Source organism: Scylla paramamosain, chromosome 3 (genome assembly GCF_035594125.1).
Source record: "Scylla paramamosain isolate STU-SP2022 chromosome 3, ASM3559412v1, whole genome shotgun sequence".
NCBI classification, from domain to species: domain Eukaryota; kingdom Metazoa; phylum Arthropoda; class Malacostraca; order Decapoda; family Portunidae; genus Scylla; species Scylla paramamosain.
Window position 1 is genome coordinate 10,134,877 of NC_087153.1, and position 17,631 is coordinate 10,152,507.

The 17,631-nt window shown below is 38.8% G+C and overlaps 1 protein-coding gene and 2 long non-coding RNA genes across 9 annotated transcripts in view; 2 read left to right on the plus strand and 1 right to left on the minus strand.

Annotated features, from left to right (window-relative positions):
- The window catches only part of LOC135090095 (rho guanine nucleotide exchange factor 18-like), a 175,981-nt gene extending 170,918 nt beyond the window's left edge, over window positions 1-5,063 (plus strand). For all 4 annotated transcript variants that reach the window (XM_063986435.1, XM_063986452.1, XM_063986425.1 and 1 more), the window contains exon 29: window positions 1,907-5,063. In XM_063986435.1, the coding sequence (XP_063842505.1) occupies window positions 1,907-2,670 (764 nt within the window). In that variant the 3' untranslated portion in view covers window positions 2,671-5,063. The remainder of the gene's footprint in view (window positions 1-1,906) is intronic.
- Window positions 5,064-6,174: 1,111 nt separating this feature from the next.
- Window positions 6,175-10,723, plus strand: LOC135090109 (uncharacterized). 4 transcript variants are annotated; one of them, XR_010261769.1, is made up of 4 exons: window positions 6,175-6,276; window positions 9,083-9,234; window positions 9,860-10,269; window positions 10,324-10,723. It is a non-coding gene; the product is annotated as an uncharacterized LOC135090109 (long non-coding RNA). The 4 variants fall into 4 exon arrangements; XR_010261762.1 differs by having other exon boundaries at window positions 6,176-6,276; window positions 9,860-10,723; XR_010261768.1 differs by having other exon boundaries at window positions 6,255-6,298; window positions 9,860-10,723.
- Window positions 10,524-17,386, minus strand: LOC135090117 (uncharacterized). The gene is made up of 4 exons (XR_010261770.1): window positions 16,973-17,386; window positions 14,672-14,786; window positions 11,940-12,048; window positions 10,524-11,140 (listed from the first exon to the last, which is right to left on the minus strand). It is a non-coding gene; the product is annotated as an uncharacterized LOC135090117 (long non-coding RNA).
- Window positions 17,387-17,631: the final 245 nt, after the last annotated feature.

The window sequence follows — 17,631 nt, forward strand, 5'->3', positions numbered from 1 at the left end:
ATTATTCTTACAGTTTCTTAAGTTATTTATCAAAGCTTTTATTTTTCATCTTGTAATGTGTGATAGGCTAATATTTATACAAATCCTTTGCTTTGATTGTTTCCAGATATATGCATTTTCATTGTGCATACAATTGTTTGTTGTGTATAGCACATAGATTTATGCTTGGACTGCTTCCAGACACATGTGTATTGTAATATATATTGTTGGTAGTGTACAGATTGTTAGCATCTTATAACATGGTGTGCCAGCTGAAGCTAATGTCATCATCGCTTCATTTGAAAGGCTCTGTACATGCTTGCATGTGCCAGCCTCGTTTACCTAAATGGCAGTTTTCCACGCTGCACGAGCTTTGGAAGCTTCTCCGTCCAGATCTGAAACTCAGGTTACTTTGTATGATCTTGTCCCATTTCATTCTTGGCTGTGATACCACTTTCATCATTCATGCTTCTCATTCTTTTCACCCAATTATTCTCTTACATACTTTGACATGCCCAATCTACCCTAGTCTACCTCTTTTCAGTATATCAGTAATGTATCAAGCCTTATTCTACTCAGTACCTTACTTGCAATCATATTATCCCAGGTCACTCATTCAAATATGCATCACACATCTACCCATTCATCCTGGTCTCTGTATTCTAGCCTATGTACAGCCAGAGAAGACTGCACAAATTTTCATGTGCACCAAAGTTGCTGAGAGGTTACAAGTTTGAGTCATGTTGGCAATTAGGGTCTGTAGAGAGAATTTGAAAGATTAGACCAATATCATGAATAGAATGGATGGACAGTATACATAGAGAGATAAATGTAAAGGTAATGTCCGTGGAGCAAGAAAGAATGACTATGTGATAGGGATGGATGTAGAGCAGTTATGGATGCATGAATAGTAATGAAGCTGCATGGGTATGTATGGGAGATTCCCTGATATCTGGTCTGGTCAGATTATCAGGTCAGACGTGAGAAAGGGGATGAGTCTGTTGTTGTATATTGCTGTCAGTCCCTGATGTGGAAAGACCCAGGTAAACAATAAAACTGACCCTTACACAGTTTTGTTGGCAAAAATCATCCCTCTTCCTCCTGAGGCACAGAGGCTAAGATGTGAGAGAATACTTGTGCAGAGGGATGTGAGTGTGGGTGCATATGGATGCCTTGTTACAGCTACCATGTTTCATGGGAATGTTGACTTGATGTGGTATATACTGTAGATGGTGTATGCTACAGAGGTTCAAGACATTAGAATGCAAGTTCAAAGATAATTTCTTGCATTTACACTGATAATTTCATATCAGTTTGACCAACTTAAACAGGAAACTTACCTTTCTAAATGGTGATAATGCTCCTTGAGAAAGTTGAAGGTATAGCCAGGGTGAGGAGAGTCAGCTTCTGTCTCTCAGTACCTTCCTGAATAAGAAATTCCACAAAACTCTTATCTGAAAACAGACTACAAGTTTTTATTTATTACTTCACATACTTATTTCACTTCTACTGTGCTTTCATTCTTCAGCATTTAATATGAGCATAGGAAATAGTTCATTTCTTGTTAACACTCATATATACTATCCCTCATGGGACCCTCATGATTCACAATAATAACAAACTAGGGGACATGAATTGATGTTGATTAGTGGAGGTATGATGCTTGACATATGGGTAAATTGACTTAATGTTGTACATTTTTATCAATGGAGGGCACGATGAATGTAAACACAATCAGTCTCATAACCTTTAAAATTACATGTAAAGTTTATAAATGACACATGTAAAGTTGTGTAAATTTTAAGCATGTCTAAATTACCTGCCTCAGATTTTAGACTCAAGTTCATACTTATATTATTTCCCACTCAGTTTTCAAATTTTGTCATTAAGCACTTGGAGTGTTTAACATGCTTCCTTTATCTTTCAGGAAATCCAAGTGGGGTGGGGAGTGATAGTGGGCCAACTCAGGGATCCCCACACAGTTCACCTACTAGCACTGCAGCTCCAGCACGTCCCCGCACAGATCACAAACACCGCAATTCTTCGGCTTCACTCTCAAGTCTCATTAAGCGAGATTCCAACCAGTCTTTACCCACACATCTAATATCAGCTGCTAATCAGCAAAAAGGTTCCATACCATCAGTGAAGCAGCAACTGCCCATGAAATTGGCCAAGCTAGGAAGTAGCAGCAGCTCAGGATCATCCTCATCTAGTAGTGCTGGAGGAGCATCTTCTCCAAGCCAGGATCACCATCGAACCCACATAAGTTCGGTGGCCAGTGGTGGTGTGCAACAGATGTTGCCCTTAAAGCTCAGTCAGGGACCTGGAGAGAACAGAGGTTCTCGTATGACAGTAGGGTATCAACGATTAGCATCCCCTCCACCCTCTCTGCAAGAACCAGCCATTGGCCATTCCCATCAGCGTACAGGTTCATCACCTGCAACATTACAAAATGGGTCTCCAGCCACTAGTCCTGGGGCAATCCCCTCCACTGCCACTACCACCGCCCAGGGTGCTCATGCCACCCGCACTAATACTTATCCTAAGCTTCCCAGTAAACCTTCCATGCCTGTCACACAGGCTGAGTCGACCCCCAAGGAATCGCAGGAGGGATCTGGTGTGGGTTCCAGTGCACGCCCTGGTCAGCGAATTAAGGACCCTGACACTAATCAGGACATCATATTCTGCTAAGAGCTTCTACTGAATTAGCTTTTCTAGATTTCTTAGTGTCAGAAGTATGTCAATTTGCTGAAAAACCTTTGTTAGCCAGATTGGTATACTTCTGTCAATCATTAATAGTGTCTGTCCTTGTGATAAAGGCATTCCTTCCTTTATACACACCACCACTGTTACATGATCCTTACTGTTTACCATATTGTTCAGTGTGCATTGTATGCTGTAGAAATGGGCCTTGTACATATGACTTTCATATTTGCACACTGTCTGCTGGCTACTGGTACACCCACTGGTGGGAGCTCGTACTCTTGTGTGATAGATACACCCTGAAATATCTTTTTAGCAAATATTGCTTAGCGTATGTGCAAGGTTGTTGGGTCAGTATTCATATTAAGAAGTTATAGTAAGTTTTTATAAATATAGTAGAGAATAAGTGAGAATTATGTGATTGAAAATGTTTGAACTGAATGGTTATTTTTACAGAAGTATGAAAGTTTGACCGACTGCACATTCCTGTGGCCTTTACTGCCCTCTGCGTAGGGAAGGGAGCAGCCTCAAGGGGAGAGAGGCTGCTCGGCTTCTAAAATGCATTCTTGTACGGGCTGTCTCTGGTGGTGTGGATGCAGCTGAGTTGTTAATATGTTTAAATGTTTTATCTATAGAAACATATAAGTTATAGAATTTTTATTTATATAATTACCTACTAAACATGAAATTCCAGATAGCCAGGAAAGCAGTGTGCTCATTCCAAAGAATAATAATTTCTATGTTATAGTTGCTGTACGTTAGCCCAGATGGAATATAGGGTACCTTATATAATGTATATCTAGAATTCATGTTTTCCTAAAGCTCAATGTGTTTCAGCTAAAAGTTCCAGGTATGTCTGGCAGAGATACAGCTGAAAAATGTGTATAGTAATATAAAGATTTGTTGAGATGGGGGCAACTGTTGTGCTGAATGTTTAGATAGATGTACAGTGTAATTAACTACAGCACAAACATCAACATTCCTAGGGGTTATTTTTTTGTGTATTTGAAATAAAATAACTTTGATAATATGTACAGATGTTTCTGCAGTGAATTATTATAAGATTATACAGTTTGCATCACTTACTGCTTCATCTTGGTTCATGAAATCCTTGTCTAAGGAATACAGTGTTGAGAGTTTCTCTAATTGGGAAGCTGGTACAGTGAGACAAAGCAGAATATGTTTCCAGTGCAAATAATATCAAGCAGCCATGATAGTGAACAGCCACACATAATTCACAGCATTTTAGATTGAACTGGTGAAATGGTTACCAAATTTCATATGTTCTTCTCATTTAATATAATTGTCATAATAGTTTGCCAGTCTTGACAAAATATTCTCTGCAGTCTTGATGAATGTGGGATGTGATCTTTCATAAAGTAAAGAAACATTCATAAATATCTAGTCTTCATGTTTCCAGCTCACTGGTCTTCCATGCGATAATAGATTAAGAAGACAGTGTTGCTATTCTCTGATAAGTAACTGCTGTGCATGGTCATGATAATTTTGAAGTCATTAAGTTTTTGTACAACACTGCTTGATGCATAGCTGTTTTCTTTATGGTTGAAGTTTTTATGTGACTCATGTAGCCATTTTACATTCCCTAAAAAATCTGCTTGAGCAAATCCTTCTTATATTTTTGTGTATTCATGACTATCTTTCGACTGCAGTACCATTACAGTACACTGCACTCAGAGCTCATAGATATTAACTGCAATATCTCTGAGTATTCTTGCTCTTGTTACTAATGGTAACGTATATCACCAGCAAGTAAAAGATGTATTCAAATGGTGAATACATCTGAGAACTTATCTCTCAACACACCTTCAACCAGATGAGGATTATGCTACCTAGTTTACTACATAGAACATTCCATAATTTGCCAATTATTCAGGAATGTCACACTAGAGTTGACCACTATTCTGTCCACTAGCATAGCTACCTTTGTTGAGGGGGACTTAACTGATCTCTATTTTTCTTTATCATAGTTTTCTCATAGCCTCATCCCTCTATGTAAGTCAAAGTTGCAGTTTTCCTATTGAATCATCACTAGACAGAGCCTTCTCCAGTCATATAACTCACCTGGTGCTTAAAAAGTAAATGGGAAAATATTGCAACTTTCTTGTCATAAAGGGGACCATCATGAAAGTCAGTATGTATGCATTGAACTCTAGTGTGCCATTCTTGATTATATGTTTGTAATAACTAGGTACCAATGAAGACTGGAGTCAATTTAGCAGCATGTGATAAAATACCAGTGGACAAGTCATTAATGTGGTTCAACAAGTTGACCCATTGTACGAAGCTTCTGCTCTGATGCAAAAGCATTTTAATACATTATTTTGTGAATAGAAGTCCAAGGAATAAACTGTTTATCGTTATGATTTCCTTTTACTAATTGCATGAAATCACATAGTAGAATAAAGATACTGAAACAGTGTAGGTATACATACTCATATATGCAACCATACTGTCCATCTTCTGTTCCCTCTCCACCTTCTCCCACCCATATGTGTTAACCCTTTCACTGCCTTAAGCAACAATTCATAACACTAAAACAAGGTATGAAATTTTTATTAATATGTACAGAAAAAAGGGGGATAAAAAGAATAGATTTTACAGTTTCTAGTCTGTATAATGTTGGCAGGCAGCTGTAGAATATGAAGAAATGTCTCAGAGTGGTTAGTGACTAATGGAAGATGAGCCAAATAACAGGAAAAGGGATAATGCAAGCTAAGACTAGTGCTCAGTCATCCCTCCATCCCATCGCCCACCCACCTTCCCCACACACTAGTGACAGGTGGTCAACCATCCTTCTCATCTCTAATATCACTAAGAGACATTTGAAAGCATTAAGATAGGAATTAAAGTACTAAAAATATGGAAAATTCACTACTATGCTTAACAAGTACATTGCTATGGATGAATGACTGAACAACCAGGTGAGTAGTCTATCAAATATTGTCCAACACCCAGCTCTCTCTCTCTCTCTCTCTCTCTCTCTCTCTCTCTCTCTCTCTCTCTCTCTCTCTCTCTCTCTCTCTCTCTCTCTCTCTCTCTTCTGCACTAATTTGTTTTTTTTTTCAAGGACTTTCATTGCATTTTTCACCTACCTATGAGTCACTCATGATGATACTAAATGATGGAATGATGTAATGACAGTTAATAAAGGAAAAGGTGGAGGCGTACGTAGAGAGAGTAGATAAATATACGATTTTTTTTATTCTGTGCTGAGAGAGAGAGAGAGAGAGAGAGAATCTTTACGGTCATGGGCCATGACATGGCCCATGACTGTAAAGATTCTTGTGCTGTGTGTAGAAAGATTCTTGTGCTGTGTTATATAGTTAGATAATTATAGTTCCTTTTCTTGTCATTTCTTATCCTCAGGTCTATAAATGTTCTCAAGTTTTACACTATTAACATTACAAGATAAATTAAGGATAAAAGATCTTTAAAGAGTTTTTATTGTTGGTTTTGTGCTGGTTCACACTAGCTTCGGAACACGAGAACGAGACACTGAGTGGGAAACGAAGGTGAGAGGGAAGCGAGGAAGGAAAAAGGACAGCAGTCGACGCGTGCAGGTGGCGAGGAAAGGTACTGTGTATGTGCCATTTCGGTAACGCTACTCTTATTATTCCTTCTTTCTTCATTTTCGTTTCGCTCACGTCCAATCCCCTAGTATCCTTACTCTCTTCCTCCTGTTCCCGATTTCTTTTCGTCTGAGTAGTTTCCCTTTTTCCATACTCCCTCTCCTATTTGTTCTCCTTCACGTTCAGCTTCGTTTTCGGCCCATGGGGCCTAGCTGTCTACAATCTTCTTACTTCCTTCTTTATCATTTTCACAATAGTTTTCCTCTTTCCGTGCCCTTACCCTCTTCTTTCTCAACGTTGTCCACTTTCGCAGATACGTTCAACTCCTTTCTTCCCCTTCGTACTCCTTGCTTTAACAAGTAATTACCATTTTCATTGCGTGATTCTTAAAAGCTCGCGACACAGTCACGCATATAACTTCACCGTCGTCTTTGTCGCCGCCGCTTCCACAGTGGCTGAGGTTGCAAATATTATTATTGAGTAGTGCCTTGATAGTGTGGAACGTGTGTGTTCTTTGTGGCGTCTGGAGAGAATAGGAAAATCAGTGATTAGGAACGATGCATTGCTCAAGGTGTTGGTGTAAGATTGCACGTTGATGCGGATGAAACTGCATTCCTAAAAGTTTTGACCATGGACAGTTTCTGATTAGTAGTACTGAACTATCCTCATTTACTTGTTAGCTCTTTCCTTACTAATTTCTCTACAACTGCCCTCAAAACTGAATAGGAATTTGCACATAGGTGTTGAGTTTAAACACATTATTTCAAGAAGGATATAGTTTTGTTTTCAGAAGCTATTACGCAAGATATTATTCATCGCTACCTCCACTTTCCACACTGCACACTTTTCCCTATGTACCCACCGCCTTCCTAAATCACACTTAACAGTGACAGGCTTTTGATTTAGCTCGTACTTTCCTCTCTGCTTGGGGAACAATAGCAGAGAGAGAGAGAGAGAGAGAGAGAGACTACTGCTTCAAAGTACTGACGTTTGTGCGTTAACTCATTTTTCCAAAAATCCTATTACTGCATTCGGAACGGTAATTTATAAGGTATCAGGGTGCTACTTTGGCTTGTTAGCTACAGGGAAAAAATATCTACACCGTACAAGGAAAAAGTATCTACACAGTACATTTTTTTTTTAATTATCTATCATAGAGAAAATGTAATTAAAATATTAAAAATTTATTTTATTTATATTCTAGCGATAAACAACACGTACAGTACATCGGCTAAAAATGGTAAATAGAGCTCAGGAGCTTCTTTTGTCATCATCCGCCAACAGTAGTAGTCTCGGTGAGACTGAAATGCTCTTTGATGCCTCACATTATTTTCAATATACGAATCTTCACATCAAGCAAGGATCTTTCACTTCCTTCAGTACGAGTCCCGATGTTAGAATCGACGTAATATTGCTGATGATTTACGGAAAAAAAAATATGAAATTTGAGTTGGTGTAATTAGAGTAAGCTGGCCTGTCGTCGGAATGGGTTATAGAGCCTTCAGCGACTTCTCTCTGAATAATTGGGTGAAGTGTCTCACGGTCTCTTCTTTCAACTTCGACACTAAAACAGACATTCCACTCCTGCTTCAGACTTTCTAACCAGACAATTTTCTCTCCAAACTAGGACAAGTGTTTTTCTTGTTCTTGATAAGTACAACTTTTTTGTTGTAGATCACAATATAAAGTGTAGATTGCATACAAAAATAAATTCGTAACACTTAGATCGCAATATAAAGTGTAGATCGCATATTAAAGATGATTCATTATAGTTGGATAACAAGCCAAAGTAGCATCGGTATCAGCGTTATTGCATGATAGATCCTTGGTAGAAAGAAGCATAGTACCGAACTCCCCTTGTGTGCTCGTTCGTTCCTTCCCAGATTTCTATTAAATGTATTCAGGACTGTTACTGTATGACGGATTCTTGATAGGAAGGTAATTTTATGCCAGTATACGTTGAGCTGTTTCGAAACACGAGAACGAAACCGTGTGATAATGACATGAGTATGTTTGGGAAAGGGTAATGCGCAAGTGCAGGTATCAACGTGCCGAGAAAGTTGTGTGTGGTGACAGGGTATTTCTTCCTCAGCATGACCTCTCCTCGGCATGACAGTTTTATAATCCACCTTATTGTTCTCAGTCATCTCTTGGCTTTACTACCACCGCCTGTAGTTTCCTTCTCTTTCCTAGCTATCTTCGATTTCTATTTTTTTCTTTCCTCGTAACTTAAGCTCTGTTTACGTCTTGCTGCCATCCCATGTCCATTGTCCCTCCCCTTTTGCTTCTTGCTTCCTAGCTTATCCCTTCCACAACCATGGTCATTGTTTGGATGAATCATCTCTTGCCTAGCAATAACTACCCAATAACTCCGTTGCTTGTTCTCGTCCTCGTCTGGCAGTTGTTCCAGATAGAGATGGTAGATGACTCGTCTTGAGTGGTATAACCACTATTCTTACTAGCAGAAATTAAAAAGTGAAGAATTGTCAAATAGAAGTGTACTATGGGTTGAAATATATCTTAATATATGATAGAATAGGAATGGTGAGCGAGCAAGCGAGTGAGTGGGGGGTGGAGAGTAGTACAGTCGTTGGGTAAGATAAAAAAAAAGGGATGCATAGTGAATTGGTAGAGGTTAGAGCAATGATCATGAAAAAAAGCTGTATGAAAGAAAACCTGATCGAAAAGATGCAAGTGCGAAATCGAGTATCTGATATTTCTCAAAGGATGAAAGGATGGTCAGTTTTCAGGATATTACTCTGTATTTAGCATGTTTGACTAATCATACTAACATGGATTGCGATATACAGGTACACTTGAGACGAGCATCTGGCTGGTTCTCAGTGACAGGCAGACCACCACCACCACTCCTGCCCACAGAGCCTATTCACCTCAACTGAATCTACAAATTTCTGTGCAATCTGGTATCTTCTGGACACTACGTATTCCGTATGCAGTAAGGGTAAGGTATATTCAGAAACCTTTGGATTTCAACCATCTATACTAACAAGGTATTGTTCACACTTAACCTGGCATCATTGTTGCCAGGGCCAAAAAAAGTAAGCTGGCGTTTCTTACAAGCTTTTATTTATCTATTTATTTATTTATTTTTTCCCATAACGTAATAAACGAGTTGGTCACGGGTTTTGCTTCAAAGATTGGCAGACTGGAGAGCCATAGAGTATCCTGTTCTATTCTTGGCAAAGATTGGAGAATTGTTCTAGTCGCTTGTATAGTTTTTATAGATGAAGCATAAAACTAAGGAAATTTATCTTTCTTGGGCATGTGATGTACTCAACACCTGCCACCACTGCAGCTGCTGTCTCTGGTTCACTCCTAATGGTCGTAACTAATGACACTAGTAAGGATTGAAGAAAATCTAGGTAACACTATTTCAGGTTAATATACATAACCAGTATCAGCCACCACTGCAGTGCTGACTTCATTATTTTTCATTAAATAATGCGCTCTCTCTCTCTCTCTCTCTCTCTCTCTCTCTCTCTCTCTCTCTCTCTCTCTCAAACTTCACAGGCTCATGTTTTTTTTTTTTTCCAGGGCTTGATTCATGATGTCCATGTTTTTTCCAGGGCTTGATTCATGATGTCCATGAAGGAAAAGGTACCACTGCAGTGCTGTTGCATCAATCACCAGCTGCATGATGGCTGACTCCATTTTCCTCTGAAAACTGTCAAATAAAACCTCTACCAAAGAGTGATCTAGTGTATAAGACTTGTGGACTGGCAATGTTGCTGGTAATAAGCATCCAAGTATCTTAAGTCAAGGGACTCTACAACTCAGAATTTATTTTTTTATTTTTTTTTTAATAAATATATTTTGACAGTACGTGTGTACGTCATCTCCGGAGACTCTTCAAGGTATTTTTTTTTTTTTTTTTTTTTTTTTTTTTTGACTGGGTGCACCACATTTCTGGTTGAAGGGAAAACCACACAACAGAAAAGCATGCTTAGTGACAGTGCCCATGTGTTGTGGGGTATAGGTATAAATTTGCCCATGTGTTATGGGGTATAGGTATAAATTTGCTATGTTGCAGGTATAAATTTGCTATGTTGCAGGAAGATGACTAACATATCTGGTATTTGTTAATTAGGTATTTATTAATTATGGGGTATAGGTATAAATTTGCTATGTTGCAGGTATAAATTTGCTATGTTGCAGGAAGATGACTAACATATCTGGTATTTGTTAATTAGGTATTTATTAATTACTTAATTACATAATTGTTATTTAACAAATAAAGTAAATAAATAGTGATTAACAAGTAATGTCATATTACCTAATATGTGGTAGATCCCACATGTGATCATATTCTATTTTGTGACTGATGTTTCAATTATGATGGTGACATGGTGACAACCAATGTTGTAACATGATGACACTGACATGTGATTGTTGCCAACCTTGGTAAATTAAAATAAAGTTCTGTGAGGTAAGTGTATTATTTATTTATCTGAGTGTACAGTAGTTAGAGATTACTTGAGTGAGTACTCCAAAGAGTCCTCTCCCTCTTCTAATAGCTGGTTAAAGCAAACATTTTTGGTTTTGGAAATACAGGTTTTGGTTACTGTTGTTTCCATGTTGTAGCTGCAAGGCAACAATGACTCCTGCTCATAAAATACAAAGATAAACAAATACAAGCTGCTGTTCTCTTGTGCCAGCTTGAGAGAAGACCAAAAGCTCGCCTAAGCATTTAAATACCATGTACAGGAGACAATTGAGAACTTTACCATGTACAGGAGACAATTGAGAACTTTACCATTACCGAGAACTTTACCATGTACAGGAGACAATTGAGAACTTTACCATTACCATATCTTGATGTGAACTTGATGTGAAATCTCTGATGGCCACTGCAAAGAAGAGAGGAAACCAAATTATTTGAGGTAACATCAGGAGGCAGAAGGGATCACTAAAAACATTGATGGATCCTACAGTCTATGTCCACGATGGATACAATGCATTAGCCATCTATCTAATTATAATTATTACAGATGCAGTCATGGATTTTAGGAATCAGCAATATCTTTGAATTAAATGCTTGCCTCCTGATGTTGCCCCAGGTAACTTGGTTTTCTAGTTTTTCTCTCTTCCTTGTAGTGGCCATCACAGATTTCATAGAAATTTCACATCCAAATGAAAAATTGTATGGTAAAGTTCTCAATTGTCTGAACATGGTGTTATCTAAATGTTTAAGTAAGTGGAAAGGAACTTTTTCTCTCAAGCTGGCACAAGACAATAGCAGCTGTGTGTTTATCTTCGTGCTCATAATACAGAGCCATTGTTGTCTTGGCACCTACATGAGATGAAAAATTATTTATTACCTTTTCTTTGCATCAATACCTAATAACACCATAATACTTTGTTCTAACCAGCTATTGGAGGTAATTCTTTAAAGTGAGTACTGAGAAGTATCTATACAAATAAACTTTGTATCTTACCTCAGTGGTTTTCAACTAGAGGGACGTGAGCACAGGACAGGAGAAAAAATCATGGACTCACTGGCTATTAGTACAAAGAAGCAAAGGCTATCTATCTATCTATCTATGGTGGCATAGTTTGGAAGGGGTGCAAGGAGGAGGGGGCCCCCAATTACATTGAACCAGCTTTGGGAGGGCCCAGCTTGCAAACGATTGAGAACCCCTGCCTTACCTTCACCAAAATCTGCAACAAAGTCCTCCACAAGACTTGAAGTTTGGATGGAGAACTGCCATTTGTATTTCTTGATTTTTTTTTGTTTTACCAAAGTTGTCATCACATTCTGTAAAAAACATTAATATGAAACATCACTTTGTTCTGGTGAATGGTGCCTACAACTGAGTAATGGTAATTAAACAAATGGCAGACATGTTCTGTTTGAGAAATACAGACAATATCTGGTACCAGACACTACAAATCTGTGTGATGCAGGTTTGCAGGCTTATAGTCCTCATGTCTTGCTGTAATACAACAAATTCTAGAAATTACTGTGACTGTGAGGGAAGATGCTGAAATGAGGTCTGTGATTTTCATTTTAGGAACACCCATGACCCCATGGTATTATGCATTAAGTTATGCATTTAACAATGAAAAGTAATGGTGATATACAAGAAGCAAGATACAAAAGATGAAGAAACAAAAATGTACAGCATATACAGTATTCTATCCAGGTAAATGTGAGAGTTCTGTTCCTTACAACCACCTACAAAAAAAGCAGCCTCAGCAAAATTTAAGCTGTTAAAAATGTTCCCCTTCTTAATTAAGAGGGTCTCTGGCCAAGGGAAACAAAAAAGAAAGAAAAAAATCCCACAGCCCCAAATGAGACATCAAGAAAATTATTGAAGGATGTCTTGAAACGTCCCTCTTGAAAGAGTTCAAGTTGTAGGAAGGAGAAAGTACAGAAGCAGGCATGGAGTTCCAGAGTTTACCAGAGAAAGGGATGAATGATTGAGAGTACTGGTTAACTCTTACATTAAAGAGGTGAACAGAATAGGGATGAGAGAAAGAGGAAAGTTTAGTGCAGCAATGCCATGAGAGGAGGAGAGGCATGCAGTTAGCAAGATCAGAAGAGCAGTTAGTGTGAAAATAACGATAGACGATACCAAGAGATGCAACACTGTGGTGATGACAAAGAGGCTGAAGACAGTCAGTTGGAGGAGATGAGTTGATAAGACAAAAAGTTTTTGATTCCACCCTGTCTAAAATAACAGTATGAGTGGAACCCTCCCCCATACATGTGAAACATACTCCACACATGGATGGATAAGGCCCCTGTACAGAGCTAGCAGCTGGGAGGTGTTAGAAAAACTGGCAGAGACAGCTCAGAATGCCTTACTTCATAGAAGCTTAATTAGTTAGAGATGAGATGTGAAGTTTCCAGTTTAGATTATAAGTAAAGGACAGAACAAGAATGTTCAGTGTAGAAGAGGAGGACAGTTGTTTGGAAGGTTGTGTCAAGTTGACAGATGGAGGAATTGAGTTTCTGAGGCACTGAACAATACTAAGTTTGCTCTGCTCCAATCAGAAATTTTAGAGAAATCAGAAGTCAGGCATTCTGAACTGTTTACTTCCTGAAGGGTTGGATGTCTAAGAAAAGAAATGGAAAAGTGCAGGGTGATATCATCAGCATAGAGGTAGATAGGACAAGAAGTCTGGTTTAGAAGATCACTGATGAATAATAGGAAGAGAGTGAGTGAGAGGACAGAGCCTTGAAAAACACCACTGTCAATAGATTTGGGAGAACAGTGACTGTCCACCACAGTAGCAATAGAACAGTCAGAAAGGAAACTTGAGATGAAGTTATAGAGAGAAGGATAGAAGTCAAAGAAGGATAGTTTTGGAAATCAAAGCTTTGTGCCAGACTCTATCAAAAGCTTTTGACAGCAATAGCAAAATTTTCACCAAAATCCCTAAAAGAGGATGACCAAGACTAAGTAAAGATAGCAAGATCACCAGTAGAGCTGCCCTGACAGAACCCATAGTGAGTGAAGTGATAGATGTTTAAGAATCTTCCTGTTGAGGAAAGATTAAAAAACTTTTGAGAGGCAGAAAAGTAAAGCAATAAGACGGTAGTTTGAGGGATTAGAACAGTCACCCTTTTTAGGAACGGACTGAATGTAGGCAAACTTCCAGCAAGAAGGAAAGGTAAATGTTGACTGATAGAGTTGGAAGAGTTTGACTAGGCAAGGTGTAAGCACAGAGGCACAGTTTTGCAGAACAATAGGAGGGACCCCATCAGATCCATAAACCTTCCGAGGTTAAGGCCAGCAAGGGCATGGAAAACATCACTGTGAAGGATCTTAATGGGTAGCATTAAGTAGAGGGAAGAACAAGCCTTGAGTCATCCAAGGTAGAGTTTTTAGCAAAGGTTTGAGTGAAGAGTTCAACTTAAGAATTAGATGAGATGGCAGTGGTGCCATCAGGTTGAAATAAAAGAGGAAAAGATGAAGAAGCAAAGTTACTGAAGATGTTTTTGGCTAGGTGCCAGAAGTCTCGAGGAAAGTTAGATTTTGAAAGATTTTGACATTTTCTATTAGTGAAGGAATTTTGGCTAGCAGGAGGACAGATCTGGCATGATTCCGGGCAGAAATGCAAAGCGCAAGAGATTCAGGTGATGGAAGGCTCAAGTACCTTTGTGGGCCACTTCTCTATCATGTATAGCACAAGAACAGGCTGTGTTAAACCAAGATTTGGAAGGTTTAGGTTGAGAGAAAGAGTGAGGAATGTACACCTTCATGCCAGACACTATTACCTTTATTATGTGCTCAGCACAAAGAGATGGGTCTCTAACACAGAAGCAGTAGTCATTCCAAGGAAAATAAAAATATTTCATCTTCCTGTTATTCTATCTCATGACAGTATGCATAAAGCATGTTGTTGTAATATTAAATGAACAGATATCTTACTTGCAGCATCTGTGACTACATTACTGAGCAGCTGTCCCTTGGCACCACAGTGGTCTCTGCAGTGTGTGAATTCCTCTCATAAGTAAAACTGAGAGTATGGAGCCATTTCATACACCTGCAACCAAACAGTCTTTTTCAGAACATGGCAGATTAATGATACAAGGAGTGCTGAGGACACTAAAATTTCCAATTTTGCTGTACCTCTTTTTTTGGTCAATATGGAGTTTGCATTATCTAACAAAGATAAAACTGCTACGGCAATTTTACAAGGAAAAGAATGTTATACAAATGCAACAAATGTAACACTTTTCTTAGTCTGCTAGTTGCTGGAGACTCCACACTGAAGTCTTTTTCTTTCAAGTCAAGATGAATATACAGCTATCCACTCAGCCAAGAGGCAATGTAGTGTCGCAATATATCAGGACCACATCACATGACAGAAGATGGAGTAGAATAATAATCTTCAAGTCATTAATTAACTTGCTTAATCTCCACAATAATAATCTTCAAGAGACATTACCTTGCCTAATCTCCAGTCACCAAAACAAGATCTGTCTAGTTCAGTGTTTCTTAACCTAGGGTGCTGTGATAAATTTTGGGGGTGTGCTGGAAAATGCTGCATATATTGTGGTAGAGAGACTGGAATAAGCTGTGCCACCCCTGCTACTGGATCCCCATTTTAACTTTCTCTGTAAGGTGGTGCCATTTATTGTTAAAAGTCAAAATTAATTGTTGTGTGTATGTGGCTTCAGGATTTTCTCAAGGGCAAAATTTCTTGGCATAAAAAGAAAAAAATTGTACCATTTGATAGTGTGTATAGTTGTCTTTTATCATGCCCTGTTTCTTTCAACATGCCTGAATCAGTAGTGATGCGCTGATCTACATTTTGGAAAAAGTCAGAATGGGGGAATCTGTACCCCATACCATTTCTGTTGTGGTAAATGTAAAGTAGGATACTTATGCAGGTCATGTTTACGAGTAAGTATTAATGTGATGACTATAGTTTTATTTGGTGACTGAAGGTGTCTTATTGAAGCCTCCTCATCTTCATTCTAAATGTGGATGATCTTGCAATCTTCCCAAAGGAAACAAGCTGTAAACTGCACCAGCCAAAAACCACTGGTGGATCTATGCATCAATCCTGCCATCTTGTATTCTGGTACAGCCTTAATGAGTGACATGCAACCAAAAAAATAATGTGGGAATTTGAACCCTTCAGGTCTTTGATTCATAAATCTTCTATTCAGGTATTGGTTTGATCAAGCAACCCATACCAATAAACTGTTGAATAAAAGTTCAATTCAAATGATAAAGTAACAGAGTTATTTTGCTTATCATTAAAAAAATGTGACACCGACACACATTTAAGAAGAGGACAATCTGCTATAATAAGCAACCAAGTTCTGTTTTATAGAACATATTGTGTGTGTATTTGGAAAATTATTTCAGAAGTAAAATGTTCTTATATTTTGAAAAATGTGTTTGCTATTTCAGCTCTCTGGCTCAACTTAACCCACGTGGGTGGCTCAACTAACCCATGGCCAGGGCATATTGTGCCAATTTATAAAAAAAAATGTTTGATGACCACCCATGCCACTTCTGCATATCCTGACAAGTTGGCACTCACATGGAATAAGAACATCCAAAAGTTTGTATGGGTACACCTGGTAATGTTCTCACCTCAAAAACACGAAAACTAGGAGGCCAAAAGTAAAAAGTGGCACATATTACCCTAGTCTTCCCTAAAGTGTCAGTGTTCCTCGCAAGGGATACAAGATTATTGAAGGGATACTTTTTGATAAGTGTATTTTTTGATAAACATGAACTGTGTTAATGCAACTGCAGTCACTGTAACCAGATGTTAGCCAGAGTTATGCGGTGCAAGTGTCTAGATCTGACTACACGGACTGCCTTCTCAGTGGCCTGGACATGCCAACACACTAATCACGGCACAGCAAAAGAACATTGATTATTAACTTGCCTATGTCTAGTTTCCACAGCTGTCCCATCTAGCACTTGAGGCTAGGGTAAAAAAAAAAAATAAATAAATAAATAAAACAGCCTACAGCATTTGGTAACAATGATCAGTGGCAAACAAGATGAGAAGTGAGAAGCCCTGAGACGTGATAGCGTTCCCGTCATTTACTGCCCGTCATCTCAGTTCAGACATTACCAGAGTCCACACGTCACCAGCCTTTCACATGTGCCTTCTGGCGTCAGTGGGCAATACATGGAGTTTCGTCGCCAGCTGAGTACTTTTTTTTTTTTTTTTTTTCATCACAAAAAGCAGTAACTACTTACCTTGTACAGGAAGCCATTTCAACAGGGTGTTGTGGTGACTCACAAGACTTGAGTGCTCGCTGGCTGCTTCGCAGCTTCGATCAGCCTACCATCTGCTGCCAGCTAAACTCATTATTCGATTCTTCAGCCCTCCGATTGGGGCCTTCACATCCTTATCTATAGAATTCTTGGAATAAATTCAGGATTTTGCATATAGGGATAAACAGTGTGAGGCTGCGACTGGGCAGAGGGCGGCGAGGTTCATCTTCAGTACAGTCAGCGAACGCTGACCTTGCGTCACGCCCCACTTCCTACCGTGATGCTAACAGCTACAACTACATGCGTAAATGTCCTGTAACTTTTACCTTAACCATGACATTAAAAGCATTTGACCATAGAACATTTCTGACTTAATATGACTTGATCTTTCATTTCTGCATGTGACTTTCCTTACGGAACACCCTGTACACATAACACACAAGTGATTATTAGATAGACATGGAGAAACATTGGAATCTTCGGGACTCCTGCACTGTTACCATCTCCAAAGCTTGACAGATTATTCACATTTCACTTTTCAAGAAGAATAATGCATGTACCTTTAAACCGGGTTAAATCAGTGTTAGATAGATGTCACCTACTTGCTACCTACTTGAAAACACGTTATTAATGACAGTTTG